Genomic DNA, 20,654 nt, shown 5'->3' on the forward strand with positions numbered 1-20,654 from the left:
TCCTCCACCCATACCTGTCAGCATTTCAGAGATATTTGGCAGAAACTGCCTATCAACCCATATGTTTCTGTTAAGATCGCGCAAGTCCACCCATAGACGAATTTTGCTCCCACCATCCTTTGGCGTGACTACAACGAGCGCGAGCCTTTCAGAGCTCTCAATAGGTTCTATGATATTCAACTTCAATAATTTGTCTAACTCTTCTTGAAGAGGAGTTCTCATTAGATAAGGTACATTCCTTACTTTATGAACCACAGGTACTGCATTTTTCTTCAGTACAATTTTGTGGGAGAAATTGACTAATTTCCCCAACTTATCAGAAAAAACATTTGAAAACCTTTTCATAATATTTACTTCGTAGTCATCAACATTAACATTAAGCACAGATACAGGCATTACTGGTTCAAGTGCATTCGGATTAAGTATGATCCCCAGATATTTTTGGGGATCATAGCACAATGGATTGCTAATCCATTGTGCTTTGCACGCGTGGGTTCGAATCCCACCCTCGTCGCCAATGTAAAGAATATTCCAACGCAGAAATATTGGTTTAAGATCTTTATTGTAGCATAGGAAATAACAGGACCTCCAGCTGCTTCCACTGAAGCAATTTCTCCACTGACTACTTTAATTAATAACATTCCATATCACTTAGCAACCACAACATTCCAATAGGAACAAATCCCCACAATTTCGCACAGTCCGAATGAGTGATGTGCGAGTCCTTGCTTATGCCAATATGAAAAGTAGCCGAAATACATCAAAAGTGCAAGTACAGTTCAGGCCTTAGTATAACATGGGCAAAACAAAATGGTTGGATTCAAACAACATGGCATTTTCATTAAATGTAATTTAATTTGAAATGCATCCTGAGAGGAGGTAAAATAAGTTTGCAGGTGATAGATTCCAAAAAAAACAAGCCTTGCAGCAAGTGTCAGCATAAGGGTGGTCTTCCCCCAAACTTTTTGCCTTCAGCCTCCTACATTTCTGAATTTCTTTTTGCTGGCCTTAGGATCATCTGCACTTTACCAGTGCTAACCAGTTTTAAAGTTCTTGTGCTCACTCTCAAAAACATTGTAAAATTGGCTTACACCTGATTGGCATGTTTAATTTACTTTATTTCTAGGTCCCTACTAGATAGAGGTGCCTTGACAGCCCACCGATGGTCCGCCCCAAACCTGGTGCGTAGCAACGCAAAGCGCTGTAAAGCTTTGCAGCTGCCCTTCGAAACCAACGCATCGCGACGTAGTTGAATGCAGGACCTCACATCGCGGTCCTCACAGCTCCTCATCCGAACTGAGCAATGAGCTGTCAGACCTCGCATTGCAGCTGTGAGCCAAAGAAATAAGATACAATACTCAGGGGGCCTAACTTGATCCTAATACCCGGCCTGAACTCCATTGCGGTCAGCCTCAACCTATGACTTTGTCCTCGTCTGGCGTAATCATATAGCACCAATTGGGGCTTCATGCCTTTAAGCACTATTTCTACGTAAACCTTTAAATTTGCATACATCCAGTTCTACTGATTGGATGTTTTATGTTTTGTTGTAAAATATTTCTTTAGAATATACACTATTTATCTAAAGTGTCTTGAGATTTTTCTTAGGTTGTGTTTTCACTTTATTGCTGTTTGCATGCAACATAAATCCTTTACAAGATTGCCTCTAAGTAAAGCCTGACTGCTTTTGTGGCAAGCTAACACAGGTTAACTTAGTGACTTTAGTTGTTCACCCTAAGGTGCATTGTGACTGATGCTTGAGCAGGATTTTACCCACCCAAACCAACACCCCAATTTCTCAAAGGAAGACTGAATGTGGAAGCACCAGAATGCTGAAGACAGTACTGCACATGGCACCAGAAGGGACAACACTAGAGGACACAAGTGCAAGCAAAAGAAAACACTGGAACATCTTGATTAACTTGATAGGACCATACACCCACTCTTCATTAAAACACATTTTTAAAGAATAATCAGAAGTCTGGGCCCACTGCTTTAGATGCTTACCTAGAGCATATCTTCTTATTAATTCTTGAGTTAGAAACAAAGAAAGACCCGGCAAACCTTTTGGCCCCTGGCTCCACCAAAGATATTGATGCATCAGGAATTAAATATGCTGTGCAAAACCAAAAATATGAAGACTCTCTTCAGACTCTATCACAAGAATCAGAAATTCAAAGCAGAAGAAACAGGAAGGTAATTCCTCTTTGCCTTACCTATAGGCTGACATTTTGTATTGCCAATCAAGCAGTGGATATACATTCATCACTGACCAATTTCATCAACTGCATGGTCAACCATTCACACTCAAGGGTGAAAACAGAGATCTACATTTGACAGTCACAAAAAAGACTTTCCCCCAATGTTCCTGACACCCTAAACAACAAATGTCTGTCCTTAGGACTCATCAAAACATGAATGGACCAGTCATCAAGAAAAAAGATAACGCGGCTGACCTATTGCTGCATTATTAGAAGGCCAGGAAATGCCAAACTCAGTACAAACACCTTCTATCCCAAGGGTCAAACACATGGTTTGCTGAATCAATCAATCAATCAGGGAATTTGTAAAGCGCAATACTCACCCGTGAGCATGGCGCTGGGGGGGGATTCTGCTATTGCTCGAACAGCCAGGGCTTGAAAAGCCTCCTGAAGGTTAGTCAATCTTGGGCCTGGCGTAGGAGGATGGGGAGGGTGTTCCAGGTCTTGACGGAGAGGTACGGTAAAGATCCGCTGCTAAGGTTGCTCTTCAGATGAGGGGGACGGTAGCATGGACGTGGTCGGCAGAGCGGAGCTGGCGGTTCGTGTTGTAGAAGGTGAGTCGTCTGTTGAGGTCATGTGTCGTGGAGTGCCTTGTGTGCAAAAGAGGAAAAAATCTACGTGACCATTTGGTCAAAGCCTATAGGGAACCCAAGATCAATACCCTAACTAGCCTATGGGGCCTGGCACCCATTGTCGGGCACTTTCCCTGTGGTGGATGCACAGCTTGCGCGACCACACAAATAACAAAAACTTGCTGCATTAATGGGAAACAGTTGACGTTGAAACACCATTCCAACTGTATGTCCAAGAACGTGGTGTATTGCATCCAGTGTCCGTGTGGCCTATATTACCTGGGAAAAACAACGCAGGAGATAAGAAAACGGATAACACAACATCAGTCCCGCATTAGATGCAAAATACAAACGGCGCCACTAGTTGAGCACTTTAATAACATGTCACATGCTCCCACTGATTTGAAATGGTTTGTTATTGAGTGTGTAAGGGGTACAAGGAGACGTCCCAATGTGGACAAATTGCTTGCTCAAAGGGAGAACAAACTGATTTGGCTATGCGACACTGTGGAAAACGGGCTGAATACCCTTATTGAATGGCATTCTCTGGCCACCTTAATGTAAGGTTCTTTTGTTCTTTTGATCTTGTACTTTTACATACGGCTGTATGTAATACTGCATCAGTAACTGGAGGAGAGTTGAGTACGTTTTTGTACGTTTTTGCATTTTTGTATTTTTGTATTTCAGTTTGGTTATCTGTAGTTAATTCCCCTATTTATTAATGGTTCACTGTTTTGTTAGCACTAGACTTACTAGCCTCGTAGACCACTCTAATATGGCCGCCAAGCTCACTGCCTAAGTGACGTCATGGCGCTCCAACGTTATCAACGCTTTTTGCGGAAGCTGAAGGGCTCCGCGAGTACCACCGGAGAAGACACACGGACTCCTTTGAGCCGGCGTCTCCCGTCGAGTAAAGTAAGTCTGACGCCTTCTTACCTATTGATTTGGAGTCTTTGTGGTGCGGACAGCCTTCTGATTACGAACTTGGTTTGTTTTGCGGAATATAAAGGTTTCCGCGAGCGCTACCAGCGTAGACACACGGACTCCCTCTGAGCCGGCGTCTCTTGGATAGTCAAGTAAGTTTGGGGCATGCTAGCACTGTATTCTTGACATCTCTGGCGACCACATTCCTCTGATTACGGGCTTGTCTTTCTTTCAAAGGTTCATTTGGCTTGGCAGAATGTAAGTGATTTTACGTGCATCTTGGGTGATATAGTACCTCGCCTGCTCACACAGCGTTATTGATGTATTTTATTTACTGGTTTTTCAGAACGACCTGTGAGGCGTTTTTGCTAAATGTGAGTAATAGACAAGGGAAATAGGGTAGTATAAGCTGGATGTAAGCCTCACGTGTAATTTGCTATGAGGTGGAATTGTTGATTGTCCTGGCACCTGGATAATTAAGACATGTAGGCACAAGTCACGTGGTCTTTTCTTTGGCATTCTCTTTGGCGTTTTTTTGGCACTTAGATACCAGTATGTTAGGTGCACTTGGTGGTGGTTTGAAGGTGCATGCCACACCTAGTGAAGTGTTTTTTGTCACTTTGTTCTTTGTTTTTGAGCTGCATAAATATCTCCGTGTACCCTAGGGTTTCATTGATATTGTTATGTTATTATGTTTACATTAGATATCCCTGTGCAACTTTTCTGTCCTGAAGATGGTCCTCCGGATCTTTGTGACCAACACGGACCGAAACGTCGACGCTTAAACACCTTTTTAGACAACCAGACTGTTTAAATTCACTTGAAACAACACTGTGTGAATTAGGTTGCGCATATAAGATTGTGCATGTGGTCCTTTCAGTGTGTCCACAGTATTTGGTAAAGGTGTTTTTACCACCCTATGATTTGTGATATCTAACGTCGGTGGGTTAATGTTGCCAGACTTTTTGATTTCGGAACAAAAAGAGGAAAAATATATAAATCTATATGAAAAATAAAAGTATATTTTTGATACTATTCACTTTTGTTGTTGTTGAAACCCCTTGGTTACCTGTCGTAAGTGAGTGATCATAGTTATGACACTGTTGATTAAAAATTGATACTGCGAATGATTCCTACCTGGACATTTGGCTTATACGATACCTCTTGTTGATGGGCAGCCAGGGCAGGTCTCTCAGGTGGGGTGTGATGTGGCTGTATCACAGGATGTCAAGGATCAGACGGGCCGAGGCGTTCTATATAAGTTGCAGACGTTTCAGTAGTTTGGCTGGAACTCTCGTGTAGTCCAGCCTGCTGCTTACAAGGGCCTGGATAACTGTTTTGCTCGTGTCGGTGGGGATCCATCTGTAGATCTTGTGGAGCATGCTGAAGGTGTTGAAGCAGGAGGATAAGATGGCGTTGATTTGCTTAGTCATCGAGAGTGTTGTGTCGAGGATGAACCCCAGGTTGCGAGTGTGGTTGGTGGGCATTGGTGCAGTTTCAGGGCGGTCAGCCACCAGGAGTCGTCCCAGGATGAGGGGTGGGGCAGAAGATGAGGATCTCCGTCTTGTCTGAGTGCAGCTTCAGACGGCTGTTCTTCATCCATTCGGCGATGGCTTTCAGTACTTCATGGAGGTTGGTCTTGGTGGAGACGGGGTCCTTGACAAGGGAGAGGATCAGCTGTGTGTCATCGGTTTACGGGATGATGTTGAGGTTGTGCAGTCTGGCGACGTGGGCGAGCGGAGCCATGTAAATGTTGAACAATGTCAGGCAGATTATCTTGAATGCTTCGGAGCGGAAAGGGGTGTGGGGCGGACGCTTTGGGTTCTGCCGGCGAGGAAGGAGGTGGTCCAATCCAGGGCCTTGTCTCGGATTCCTGCATTGTGGAGGCCTGTGCGTAGGGTGTGGTGGCAGACCGTGTCGAAGGCTGCTGAAAGTTCGAGGAGGATGAGGGCTATGGTTTCACCATTGTCTAGCAGGGCCCTGATGTCATCGGTGGCGGTGATGAGGGCAGCTTCAGTGCTGTGGTTGCTGTGGAGCCCGGACTGGGAAAGGGCCAGGATATTGTTCTCCTCGAGGCAGGGAGTCAGCTGTTTGTTGATGGTTTTCACGTTGATCTGGGCGTGCTTCCAGCTCTCTGGGAAGGTCACGGTCTCAAAGGAGATGTTGACAGCCTGACGGAGCTGAGATGATATGGTGGTGCTGGCTTTGTTGAAGATAAGGTGTGGGCAATGGTCTGACAGGGAGCCGGAGTGGATGGTGTTCATGATTTTGATGGTGTCGTAGTCGTTGATGTTCATCCAGGTGAGTAGGTGGTGGTTGTGGGTGGTGGTTGTGGGATCTGAGGTGTCGTTGGCTGTCGTGGTGGTCTGGTCGTCAAAGCTGTCGTGGATGTCTGCGATATTGCGATGGAAGAAGGTGGCCAGGGAGTTGCACAGGTCTTGCAATGGTGGGATGACGTTGGTGTTGGAGAGTTCCTTCATGATGTTGAAGAGCACTTTGCTGTTGTGTGCGTTGTTGTTGAGGCGTTCCTTGAAGGAGGTCCTTTTGGTGGATCTGATAAGGTGGTGGTGTTGGCGCATTGCGTTCTTGAGGGCTATTTGGTTCTCCAGCGTTTGTTCGCGGTGCCATTTCTTCTCTATTCTTCGGCGGGTTTGTTTGGATGTCTGGAGGTCCACGGAGAACTAGCTGGTCTTCTTGTTGGTGTGTCTGTTGGTGGGTTTCTTGATCGGGGTGAGGGTGTTGGCGCAGTCGTTGATCAAGCGCTTGAGGTTGCTGGCGGCGGCGTCTGGGTCGGTGGGGTCGAAGGGTGGGCTTCAGGCGAGGGCGGTGTTTAGCTGGTCTTCGGTGACTTTGCTCCAGCAGAGGCGGGGGACCTGTTGGGTGAGGTGGTGCGTGCTAGGTTTCTGAAAGGTGAAGTGGATGCAGTGATGGTCGGTCCAGTGGAGCGTGTGGTCGGCAGAGTGGATGGGCTTTGCGACGAGCTGTCGTAGTCCGAGGTTGTCGATCAGGGTGGTGGAGTTGGTGTCGTTGTTGTTCTCGAGGTGGAAGTTCAGGCCTCCGAGGAGGATTTAGTCCGTGGAGGCGATGACGTGCAAGTTTACCACACGCCGATATTACTAAATTCCATAATATCCATAACCCCACAATCTTACCCAGGTACACATTAATAGCTCAGATCTGTTGATATATACTAGGACATGCAGAATTCGGTGCCTACAGCACTAAAATCTGCATTTTATTTCCCATTCTGGGATACTAAGCTTGTAGTAGGACATAGCTATTGAACCCAATGTATTATGATCTCTTAGGTATGGGATTTTATCTGGTGTGTTATTTTTCCCCAGAGTAGTTGTAATTAGGAACTATGTATGTTGTTGCATTTGCAGCTAGCAGCAGTAGAGGGGGGGCGGCAAATGGGTGGGTCACAGTTAATAAATAAAAAAGCACTTACCTGCATGAAGGTCTTTGTCACTCCAGTCTGTTTTTTTTTTGCTCGGCTCTGCCAACAGTGCAGGACCCTCAACAACTCCCTAAACCAATCTTGATGCTGCTCTCATCAGCATGTGAGCAGCACCAGGATTGGAGGGTGGGGCCCCTCTTGGAGCACCAGAAGGTGGTGGAGGCCTGGGCTTGGTTTAACCCTGGTGTCTTAAGACAGCTGGGTTAGAGATTTCAAAGTGTGCATGTCTGGCTGGTAGCCACAAGACGGCTGGCTAAAGGGACATGTGTACTTTAAACTGCCTAGGCAGCCCACCCTCCTCCATGCTGCCGTCACACAGCAGGACCCACCCTGTCCTAAAACTTGCTTCAGGACGGTTGAATGAAAAATAAAATGGTAATAAATTACGTTTACTGGCATTTTATTTTTCATCTCTGGAGCTGTTTTGTGCATTTTGGTTAGCGGAGCGATGCTCCTGCTCAAACAGAAGAGCTACGCCTATGTTGTTGGTTGACCCGGGATATCAACAATACTTCAACAACGCAATGGCAGGAGGGGGCTGAAGGAAGCCCATTTAAGTATTACGTATGTGTGTATGACTTGTAATATTGTTATAAATGATGGTTACTATGCTTTATTTTTGTTTATTTCAAGAGGTTAGGAGAGAGGTAAAAATGCCTCTTCACTGGATCTAAAAACAGATAAACGTCTAAAGACTTTTAGTAAAGAGGAAACAGAAACAATATTATATTTCTTACAGATTAAAATATCCTCCTCACTACAGGGATTATGAACAATGCAGAATGGCATGTGTAGTAGGTGATAGAACATGTAGAAATGAGCCACTGCCACTGAAAACTCCAGTCTCAGGTGTCATGAAAGCTGAGACAGACAAGAACTGAGATACCTTTTTAGGTAATGGATACAGACAGCCTTAGTTTTTGTAAGCAGACATATTAGGCCCGATTCAGAAAGGTAAACTCAGACTAAAAGTCTAAGTTTATGACTTTCGGTATTTACAAAGATAAACTTAGATCAAAGGTCTAAGTTTACGACCTTCTGTATTCACAAAGGTAAGTTACAAGTAGTATCTTCACATCTGCAGTTGGGGCGGAATCTCCACCCTAAGTGCGGCAATCCCACTGTGCACCCGGATTGTACTCTCCAAGTGATCAGTTCTTTTTGTAATCTGTTCTATACAATATGAGTGGTCACAAATATGTTTTATGTCCTGGCGATGGCTCTGTACATTTTAAAATAAGGAACCAAAACATCAATGAATCAGACTGAAAGTAATCATTCTAAATTACTCAAATGCTCTGTAATCATTATAATTCACAAAATAGTGTATCATGATAAAATTGATCAGTGTGTTTAATAAAAGATTTGCCAGCAAATAGCAGACACCTACTTTGTTCTTGTCCTTGGCGTGTCTCTTAATTATCACTGCCCAAGGATTACTGTAACAATATACATTGTTTTATAAAAATCTTTGTCTCAATAAAAGGACTATGCATACAGTTCTTGTACTGGCTAAGCATATAGTTTTGATATTCACAATATACTTTAACTTCATCAAACCAATTAATTCAGTTAAGAGATCTGTATTAGACTCTGGTATATTGATGCATTTAGGTAAAAAATATATATACCATTTTGCAATATTTTTCCTTAGGGTCTCCTTGTTTGATAGTATTCTTAGGGAACGCTAATCTTAAAGCCTGTTTTCTGAAATGCACACCAGTACACACATAGGTGGCAAGGGAGGCATGTGCTAGTTTAGCAGGCGTTCTTACTTTGCCCATGTGTTTGCTGGGAACTAATGAGTAGTCAAGGATCATGTACATATCAGATCAGTTTGATGGAGGAACAGCTGGGGTGTATAACACTTGTTCTGACTGTGTACCACACACACATCATGTTAATGTTCCCCACAAATGACCTTTATGTTCTGTGAGGAAGTAGATACATATCTGTGAACTGTATAGTTTATGCCACAATCCTCTGACTACCCTTTCCTAATTAAGCTTTAAATAAATAGTACTTTAAATTGAGGAAAGTTAAATGCATACCATATTATAGTGATAGCAATTTAAGATACATTTACCCTCAAATATTCTAAAATTAATTTATTCATACTGTCAGTGGTTATCAAAACAATCTGGCATAGAGCCAGCCCTCCTGAAGTTATTCTTGCCCTTAATGAATAACACATTGGTTGCCACTATTTCAAAAGTTCTAGGTTCTTATGTGAGTAATTATGTACTGCTGAAATGTATTATTGATGGCTCCCCTGCAATTAAAATGTGTTTTACTCCATAGACAGAGACTGTCTCCAAACATAAGATTGTTTCATTATTTTTTCAGGCAGAGATGAATGTATGAAATGTCCTGATGACAAATGGTCCAATGAAAATCATGATCACTGCATCCAAAAAGTGACTGAATTCCTCTCGTTTGAAGAGCCCCTGGGACTCACCCTCACCATATTTGCTGCCTTTTTAACTTTGATCACTTCTTTGGTCCTTGGAGTCTTCATTAAATACAGAGACACTCCCATCGTCAAAGCCAATAACCGTGGTCTCAGTTACCTTCTTCTCGCCTCCCTCATGCTCTGCTTCCTCTGTTCGATTATATTTGTCTGTCGTCCTCAAACGTTCACCTGCATGCTCCGACAGACAGTCTTTGGGGTGATATTTTCTGTCAGCGTCGCCTCTGTTTTGGCTAAAACCATCGTAGTTGTCATTGTCTTTAAGGCAACTAATCCCAGCAGCTCTGCGAGAAAGTGGCTGGGATCAAAGACACCAACATGCATAGTCTTTGTCTCTTCTTTGATTCAAGTTGTTATCTGTGTTGTTTGGCTGGTGAGATCACCTCCTTTTGCAGAGCTAAACAGTGTGTCTTATAAGGAAAAAATGATTGTTCAGTGTAATGAAGGGAGCGCCATCTTCTTCTACTGCATGCTGGGATACATGGGCCTCATGGCCACAGTCAGCTTTATCGTTGCCTTTCTCTCAAGGAACCTGCCTGGAAGCTTCAACGAGGCCAAGCTGATCACCTTCAGTATGCTGGTGTTTGTCAGTGTGTGGATCTCCTTCCTCCCAGCGTACCTGAGCACACGGGGGAAGTACATGGTGGCCGTAGAGGTGTTTGCCATCCTGTGCTCCAGTGCTGGACTGCTCGGATGTATATTCTTTCCAAAATGCTATATTATTTTGAGGAGGCCTGAAATAAACACTAGACACAATCTAATTGGTAAAAAAAAAACTTGTGTTTCTCTCAAAAGTCAATAGAACCACAGTTACCCCAAAATAGTATAATGGAATAAACAGGGTGATCACAAAAGGTGCATGTGCCCACAAAGAGGTATCCTGTCTGATTCTAAAATTCAAGAAATGAGAAATAACTTATACCAATCAATCAATCAATCAATCAGGCGTTTGTTACGCACTACTACTCACCCGTAAGGGTCTAAAGGCGCTGGGGGTGAGAGGGGGAGGGGGTGCAGGCTTCAATACCAAATGCTTAATATTATATCTTGGACCATGACAGGGTTAATCATCCCAAAGATCAATATTGTTTGAAATTCACTTGGGTAACAAACACATTTGAGACACAGGCGACAAAGGTGAGAGATTACTACAACAATGGCAGGTGAACCTGCCCTGACCCTTTCTGCCAAGAACCTGAATGGTACCTATATCCATCCTCCTCAGCCACATAACCTGTAGGATGCTTAAATCCATCCTCCTCAGCCACAGAACCTGTAGGGTGTCTAAATACATCCTCCTCAGCCACAGACCCTGTAGGGTGCTATATCCATCCTCCTCAGCCACAGAACCTGTAGGGTGTCTAAATCTATCCTCCTCAGCCTCAGAACCTGTAGGATGCTATATCCATCTTCCTCAGCCAGAGGGGCACCAGTGGACAGTGAGCCTTTACATCCCTGTTAAGGGCATCTTACATACTGGATAACATGGTCCTTATTGTGGAGCCAATTGAACCTTCCTGCTAGCTCATATGTGCTAAATATATTCACTTTTTTTAAAGTCAAAGTGAGACCCTTGCCTTTAAAGATCCGTTCACAATTGACCTGGTACTATCACCAGGGCTTTAAGTGGGGTGAAAAACGTTTGGAGAGGGTTCAAAAAGGGGAATGGTCTATGTATTTAAGGGATTCACTTAAACAAGTAAACTAAACCACCCAAAAGGCAGGGTGGTTCCTCTGAGCTTTTAGTGATTGCATCCACATATATAACACATCTGACTTACACCTGCAACCAACCAGAACTAATACGTTTGTGAGTGAGTGTTAACTATTTAAGGTCAGTGAGTAACAATTATGATTTTGATGTAGATAATATTGAAAGTGTTTCAAATCTGAAATTACGAGATTGTGAAATAGATATTACTGGTCTTGTGAAAGAAGGACTGGTGTTCAGAGTGAGTAAATCACTCCAGGTACTGTATTCACTTTGTAAGACATATACACCATTTGCCTTTCTCATCTTGTCCATCTGCATATCTTACACCCCATCTCCTTACTGTTTTGCACCCTCTTTTCACTCTCCCCTGAATGCACTTCCTCACATCTCCTTCACTTCACCACCCCCAAACACACAACGCACCCACTCACCTTTACGTTCTGAATTTTCTTTTACCATTGCCTTGTCAGTATTTTGACAACTCTGTACCTCCTTCACATATATTGGCACTGACTCACAATTGCATATAGAATATGCACCCTACCCTGCACACTCTGCAAGAAGACCAAAGACTGGATGAGTATGTATTCTGAACACCTTTCTGACCCACTGACAGGCACTGTGGAGGCCCAGCACTGCATTAACCCTCAAATCCAGAGCGCTCAATCATTGCCCGTTATAAATAGCTGGAAATGACCTAAAGTAGACGGTAATATGCTGCTAAAAAACACACAAAAACAGAAACACAGTATCCTAGAGAAAGTTAATATTATTAGGGAATGCAGGGTTAAGCAAAATGTGAAACAATAGCAAACCTAAATTGCTGAAATGGATTAAAATAATGTGTTTTGCATTCATTGTTTAGAAATTGATACGTGTTATTGGCCAATAAAGTTAAGCACATGAACACAGAGCCTCATAGGGAGCTGTTTTATTGTCTGTTGGTAAATACTGTGAGGTCTTAGACTCAGAGGGACCCAGCCCACCTAAAGCCCTGACATCAGAAGCCCACCTTCCAGCAGCACAGACTCCACTGAGGAGGTTCTGAAGGGGGTGGGATTAGGGACAATAGACAGGGGAAGAAAACCTGGAACAATAGGGCAAGTTAGCAATTCCTGCAACTACAGTCCATCAACTACAACACCACCTTCATATGTTCAGATAAGATACCTAAATTCCTGAAATCAAGCTTGAAACCTGCAGTCATCTGTTCCAATGCTCTGAAGGAGTCCTGCCTGTAACTCAGCACACTTGTCTTCTCAGGTATACTTTAGGCTCAAGGTTACACTGGCATAATATGACAGCATATATTTTTGTGACCGCCTCCGCAGACCTTGATGCCTCACGTCTGAATTATAAAAGAACAAGCTCACTGCATCATATGTTATTTCAATGTTCACTTTAGGTTATATCACATTAAAATGTTGATTCTTTCATTCAAACACATTATGCTCTAACTCAATTTGCCCGGGGGAGGGGCTGCACAAAGTGAAGATGCTATTCAGAGACACAACTGAACAATATAGATATGCATCTTGCAAAGAGTGTCAAAATGAAGTGAAGATCTCGTCAAAACCTCACAGCAGAACACATAATAAAAAGCAAAGCTTGACAGGGCACACAAGTGAGATAAAAGCAGACACACACACAGTTCAACAGACCTGAACTACGTATAAAATAGTAAGCCAAACATCAACTAATATCAGGTAGTGCACCACTGAGGCATCACAAGGGACAAATGGGCAACTACAAAGGCATAGGACTGTATTTTATACTAGGCACACAATAACTGCATCCTATGCTAGGTACACAGTAACTGCACCTAGTACTAGGCACAAAGTAACTGCACCTTATGTTCGGCACACAGTAACAGCATCTTATGCTAGGCACACAATACCTGCATCTTATGCTTGACACACAGAACATGTATCTTTTACTAGGCACATGGTACCTTCATCCTAAACTAGGCACACAGGAACAGCACTTTACACTAGCCACACAGTACCCGCATTTTACTCTTGGGAAAAAGTAACTGTAATGTGTACTAGGTACACAGTAACTGCATCCTATTCTAGTCACAGTACTGCATATTATGTTAATCACACATTAGCGGCACCTTGCACTAGGCACACATTAATGGCACCTTGCACTAGGCACACAGTAACTGCAAATTATGCTAGGAACTCAGTTACTGCACCTTGTGCTAGGCAAACATTAACTGCACCTTGTACTAGGCACACCGTAACTGCATGTTATGCTGGACACACAGTGCATGCATCCTATGCCAGGCACACAGTTACTGCATCATATGCTAGGAACACAGCAACTTCATCGTCTACTAGGCACAGAGTAACTGCGCCTTGTATGAAGCACATAGAAAATGCACATTGCACTAAGCACAGAGTAATTGTGTCTCATACTAGGCACACATTTACTTCACCTTGTACTAGGCACACAGTAACTGCATCTTGTACTAGGTGCACAGTATCTTCATCCTAAACAAGGCACACAGTAACTGCACCTTACACTAGGCAGACAGTACCTGTATTTTATTCATGCCATACAGTAACCCCAACACTCGCCACACTGTAACCATATTTTATACTTGACAAACAGTAACTGTATCGTGTACCCCCAACCCCAACTTAAACTCAGCACACTGTAGCCATATTTTATACTTGGCAAAACAGTAACTGTATCTTATACTAGGTACACAGTAACTGCATCCTATGGTAGGCACACAATAACTGCATCCTATGCTAGGCACAAAGTAAATGCATATTGTACTAGGCACACAATAGCTGCAGCTTCTGCTAGGCACCCAGTAACTGCACCTTGCACTAGGCACACATTAACTGCACCGTATACTAGGCACACACATTAACAGCATCTACTACTTGGCACACAGTAACTTCATCCTAAACTAGGCATGCAGTAACTACACCTTACACTAGACACACAGTACCTTTATTTTATTCATGCCATACAGTAACCCCAACACTCGCCACACTGTAACCATATTTTATACTTGACAAACAGTAACTGTATCGTGTACTATGTACACAGTAACTGCATACTGTGCTAGGCACAAAATAACTGCATCTTATGCTAGTAACACAGTATGTGCATCTTGTGATAGGCATATAGTGACTGCATCCTATGCTAGGCGCACAATAACTGCATCTTATGTTAGGCACACAGGGCCCGATTCACAGAATGCACTTACTACATTTGGTATTCACAGAATGAACTTACTCATTTCGGTATTCACAGAAGTTAGGACTACTAACTTTAGGACTCCTAAATGCCTTCTGTGAATACCGAAAGTCTTAAAATTAGGATTTTTCTCAATTTAGTAGTAGTAAAGTTAGGACTACTAACTTTAGGACGCCTAAATGCCTTCTGTGACTACCGAAAGTCTTAAAATTACGATTTTTCTCAATTTAGTAGTAGTAAAGTTAGGATAATTAACTTTACTACTACTAAATTGAGAAAAATCCTAATTTTAAGACTTTCGGTTCACAGAAGGCATTTAGGAGTCCTAAAGTTAGTAGTCCTAACTTCTGTGAATACCGAAATGAGTAAGTTCATTCTGTGAATACCAAAAGTAGTAATTACATTCTGTGAATGCCAAAAGTAGTAAGTTCATTCTGTGAATCGGGCCCATTGTAAAAGCATCTTGCACTAGGAACACAGTAAATGCACCTTATGCTAAGCACACTTTAACTGCATCTTGTACAAGGCACATAGTAACTGCATATTATGCTAGGCACACAGTAACTGCATTTTATGATAGGCACAGAGTAACTACAAACGTTGCTACTCACACAATAACTGCAGACTATGCTTGGCACACAGTAACTGCATCCTGTGCTTGACAAACAGTAACTGCATTCTATGCTAGGCACTCAGTAACTGCATCTTATGCTAGGCATAAAGAACCTTTATACTCTACTAGGCAAAGAACTGTATAATTTAAAAAAACAATACATTATTTTGTACACATGTATAATATGCTAGGTATACAGTATTTACACCTTGTACTAGACACACAGTAACTGCACCTTGTACTAAGCACATAGTAACTGCATTATGTACTAGGCACACAGTAATGTTATCCTATACTAGACACACAGTAGCTGCATTTACACTAGGCACACTGTACCCATATCCTTTTGCTAGGCACCCAGAACAGCAACTTAACCTAGGCACACAGTAACTGCACTATATGCTTGGAACACAGTAACTGCATCCTATGCTAGGCACATACTAACTGAATCTTATGCTAGGCACACAGTAACTGTATCTTCTACTAGTCACACAATAACTGAATACTATGCTAGGAACTCAGTAACTGCATATTAGGCTAGGCACACCGTAACTGCATCCTTTGCTTGGCAAAAATAACTGCATCTTATGCTAGGCACACATCAACTTCATCCTCTACTAGGCACGGACTAACTGCACCTTGAACTAAGCACACAGTAAATGCACCTTGTACTAAGCACAGAGAAATTGTGTCTCTTACTAGGCACACAGTGGCTGCACCTTAAACTAGGCACACAGTAACTGTATCTTATACTAGGCACACAATAACTGCATCTTGTACTAGGCATGCAGTTACTGCATATTATACTCAGCACACAGTAAGAATTACAAGACACACCGAAACGCGTCGACATGTGGACAAAATAATGTATTGTTTTTTAAATTTGTATGTATTACACACACTGGAGTATCTTATACCATAAGAAGAAGTGTATTTAAAGTAGAGTGGTTGTGGTAACAGTGTTTTGCAAACAATAGCATGAGAGTAACAAAATATTCTATGACATAGAGTTTTCTATGCATGAAGTTTAGGAAAAAGATTTGTTTTGAATCCCATGTAAAAATGTCAAATTAATATTTATCTTGTCTTAGGAAATTGCCAAATGTTTTGAAATATTGTGATTACAGACCTGTGTGTATAAAGATTTTTTATAAATGTTTTTACAAGAGTATCTTTAATTTAATTGTGATCTAAGGCTGAATTCTGGCCTTTAATGTGAATAATAAATTAAAGGAATTGGTGATTTGAATTACGTTGTGTGATGATAATTAATAACTAATTGTATTCCTTTGGTTCAGTGTAAACTAATAGAGACATCTTTACTAGAAGTATACTACGACACAGAAGGGAATTTTTACTTTCACTAGTGTGATACGACCCGGTCCCTTTTGGTCTAACCTGGGTAACTCTTTCTTCTTTCTGATGAGCATATTTAACAGAAAATTAAGTAAACAATAAAATATTGATTGGTTGATTGCTAGAAGTGAAGACCTACACATTTTTAAAAGAATGCCACCGTGTACTGTGAGGAAAGCTCACAACAGCTTCTAAGGCAGTTGCCATACTCCTGGGGAGGTTTTACACTCCAATGTGTGGAGGGGGTGCAGCTTCAACATTTGTTTAACCATGTGATGTTGGCGATTCACGAGACGACTGAAGTGTTGGCTAGAAATGCCATGAAACTGTCTCCAAGAAGTGCAGGGGCTGAAGAGGAACACTGCACCTTCAATCAAAGGCTCTTCTCATGACTAGCTGGTCAAGCAAACACCTTCAGAGCAAAGCAGGAACAGGGATGGTTGTTAAGGCCTAGCATATTTTTAGATCAGAGGCTCCCAAAATGGCTGAAGAGATTTCAACAAACCTCACATGAGTGTGCTGCAAACAGAGCTGAAAGGGGCACACAAGGAAAACATTAGAACCAAGTTATCCATGGACAACAGCCCCAATGCAAAATTTGACACCACTGCCATTTTTTTAACACTAGTACATTCCAACTTTATTTCTTTTTTGCATTTTTCAAGATTCCAGGTGAATAGCACAGCCAAAAACAATATTTGCAACATGGGACAGAACTGGTGTGTTCCTAATCCTAGAATTAGGAGGTGGCATTTGCAGGATGCTTAGAAAGGGTCTGGGCTGTTAAGGTCTATCTTTGTATGCTGCCTATTCTCCAACAACTCATGTGGCTCAAATACTAACAAGAACTTCTTCAAACAGGGCCAGGTGTGATATGGTCAGTAATCAGGCCTCATAATACTTCCAATCCTGAGCAGGCAGAGGTCAAATATTCCATCAAATAAAGCAACCACCTGGGTCCCGAATTGGTTCTGAAACTCCAGTAACTTTTGGACTGAGTCTCTACCTGGGCAGTGGTAATTGGACTAAAGGTTTGAAGTTACATGATTGTTTTCAATAAATACCATTTGGACTATTATGGCACTTCTAGGCTTTATTGAGAAATAAAGTCACAAGGGGATATTGTAGGCGGGTGTGAAAAACACCTGTTTTCATCCAGAACGTCATTAGAAGTGACACAGTTTTACTACTCATGGGATTACACGACAGGACACAGTTTTCTATATGATAAATAAGTGCTGTGTAATTAATGGGCAACACATGCAAAAACAGATGCACTAATTTGACCCCTTCCCTGCCTGTTCTTTTTTCAATTGCATTCAATAAACGTGTAATTGCCCCACTACGGTGGGTGATGTTGTATAGTAGTCATTAAACAGGTAAAATACCCATTCCATTATTTTAGATGACAACATATTTCAAGCAAGTTTATTCAATGTATTTATTTTTCATACAGAATTGCCTAATTTCTCTAATATGGTTTTATAAACGCTGTACTGTACATACGAAGAAGTGGTGTATGAGCGCACAAGCTGTGCTCCCCTATGAATGTGAGTTGCAACAAGGTGTTCAAGGGAGAGATTTGTTACTCTGCATGGAAACAGAGAGCAAGGGCTCCAAGGGCTTGTAATCATCAGACATGTGCACGGTGACCACCAGAGGGCAGCAAATAATAGGGAAACATAATCTGCTATACCACAGGCACTGAGAAGCATGACTAAAACAAAATGCCACACACAATGATAAGCCTTCCAAGAAGAAAATAGGCGGCTTGGTCCATGTGCACATAATGGGTACTCAGGGACGCACCAAGGAGGAACCTGTAGTGTCCTGCTGGACATGTTCTAGTGTTCAGGCATGTCTAGTTACCAGCCACTCCCTTGAGGCCTGGCCTTTACACGCACCCCACATCCATCCAACACAGGCGTCACCAGTAAGGTGACCCCGACAATAAAAGAGCCAGAGTTCACCTGCTCGTGGCCAGTGACCAGTAACCATACTACTGTGCCTGCATCCATTATTTCAAAGTATGTGGGCCTAGAACCCACTAATTTACAATGATGATTGTTGGGTGGCAGATTGCACACCAGGTAGTTTGTGGTGTATAATGGGGGGCACATGCACAAATAAGGCATACAGTGAAAGGTTTGGGCGGGACTGGCCTCAAGCAAACAGTCCCCTTTTAATTACTTGCCTCGGACACTCCTGGGCCGAGCGCTTGAATGCGGTACATCCGTCTCACACTGGGTCACAAACACTCAAATGTTAACATAATACATCCCATCTTAACTCAGTCTCTTGTCCTTCTTTTCGCTGACTGGGTAGTGACTTGCAACCCGGCATACAAAGTCTTTGAGGCGGGAACTCTGCCAGGGTTTCTTTGCAGCCCATACTGGGGGTGTTGACTGCGATCTTCAGGATGTCAGGCTGGTTGCTTGATGGGTCTCCTCTGACCCTTGGGGGCAGCTACCCTGTGAGGTGCTCGGATGGTCCATCTCGTTATCTCCTTACTCTTTTGGCTCCGCTAAGGGCCTGTTTTCTTCATTCATGGTTGGGAGAGCCTCTTTTACTTCCTTGAACCATGAGATGTTCCTGGTTACAGTCTCTCCTCCCTTCTCTGCGGTGATCATAATCCCCTTAACTCAGTCACGGTCCAGTAGCCTTTTTCATAAGGGGTCCGGAATTTCCCTCCTGGTCTCCAGTCCTTTATTATTACTAGGTAACCTTGTTGTAGATCACGAAGCCGGACTCGTCTCCTGTGGCTGGCAGCTAGATTTTGTCTCTCCCTTCGTTCCAGGGCATTGCCCTTGTTATAGTTATGGCAGGCCCACCTGGGACAGACAGAGATGGTATTTCGGTGTGGGCCATTGAGCGTTAGTGCCATAGCAGCGTGGTGAGTGGTCCTATGTAGCGTACTCCTGTACTCCCTGAGAAATCGTTGTAAGTGACCCTCATGGTCTGCATCCTCAGCCAAAGCAATGCGTAAGGCCTTGTTGAGAGTCCCCATGAATCTTTCGATATTTCCATTGGCTTGTGGCCATTGGGGGGGAATGCGGCGGTGCCGCACCCCATGGAGTTGCATAAAATTGCGTAATTCTCTTCCCTAAAGAGGGATGGCTAGATAGATAGATAGATAGATAGATAGATAGATAGATAGATAGATAGATAGATAGATAGATAGATAGATAGATAGATAGATAGATAGATAGATAGATAGATAGATAGATAGATAGATAGATAGATAGATAGATAGATAGATAGATAGATAGATAGATAGATGGATAGATAGATAGATAGATAGATGTAAGATGCTGAATATGAAGGTGGTGTTAGCATATATCCACATTGTGACAGGTAATAGCCTTGTGTTGGATTGAAAACCCTCTTAGTTGTTTCCCTCTATCCCTGTTTAGACGTCATCTTATACATGTTAATGTGGCCTTCCCCACTCAATCTGCCTGCCACCATGTCATTGTAATCATTTAACTAGACAATGCACATTTCACTGTATCCTATTTTGTCCCCTGTGTGCCAGCCCAAGATCAACATTTTTAAAAACTTTACTGCACTAAGTTTTAAAAATGATTTGCCCTCAGTGGAATTTTTATAAAAGCTAATCTCGGTTGAAATTTGTATTGGAATATTGAATTTTAATAAGGATGCAATGAAAATAAGAAACCGGTATGAACAGCTAAACTTTTAAAACAAAACTATTGCTCCGTTCTTTAAGATTTTAATAAGATGTAGTTTTGCATTATTTTGACATGTTATTGGATTTGTCTTATGTTTTCACATATTTTAGAATTGTATAATATTATTTTTTTAAGTGTTGAATAAAGATGTTGAGATAAACTGAACAATATATAATCAGGACATACAGGAACACTGAAAGCAAACTAGAAAGCCATTCTAGTAGAACATACAGATTTAACTGGGTTGCAAGTATAATTATAGTCCCTAGTTACAATGCATACCAGAATGCAATGAAGAAGTGCAGTTAATAAATCATGTCAGTGCATGCCTATTAAAAAGAGGATATCTTCATACATAACAATATCAAATGGACAC

The 20,654-nt window shown here is 42.3% G+C and overlaps 1 protein-coding gene across 1 annotated transcript in view; it reads left to right on the forward strand.

Moving 5' to 3' along the window:
* The window catches only part of LOC147693301 (vomeronasal type-2 receptor 26-like), a 29,654-nt gene extending 19,165 nt beyond the window's left edge, over positions 1-10,489 (forward strand). The window contains exons 3-4 of the mRNA XM_086935911.1: positions 2,821-2,822; positions 9,568-10,489. Coding sequence (XP_086792037.1) covers positions 9,578-10,489 — 912 coding nt within the window. The 5' untranslated portion in view covers positions 2,821-2,822; positions 9,568-9,577. The remainder of the gene's footprint in view (positions 1-2,820; positions 2,823-9,567) is intronic.
* The last annotated feature ends 10,165 nt before the right edge of the window (positions 10,490-20,654 follow it).

The sequence above is a fragment of the Lissotriton vulgaris genome, chromosome 8 (assembly GCF_964263255.1).
Source record: "Lissotriton vulgaris chromosome 8, aLisVul1.2, whole genome shotgun sequence".
Classification (NCBI taxonomy): domain Eukaryota; kingdom Metazoa; phylum Chordata; class Amphibia; order Caudata; family Salamandridae; genus Lissotriton; species Lissotriton vulgaris.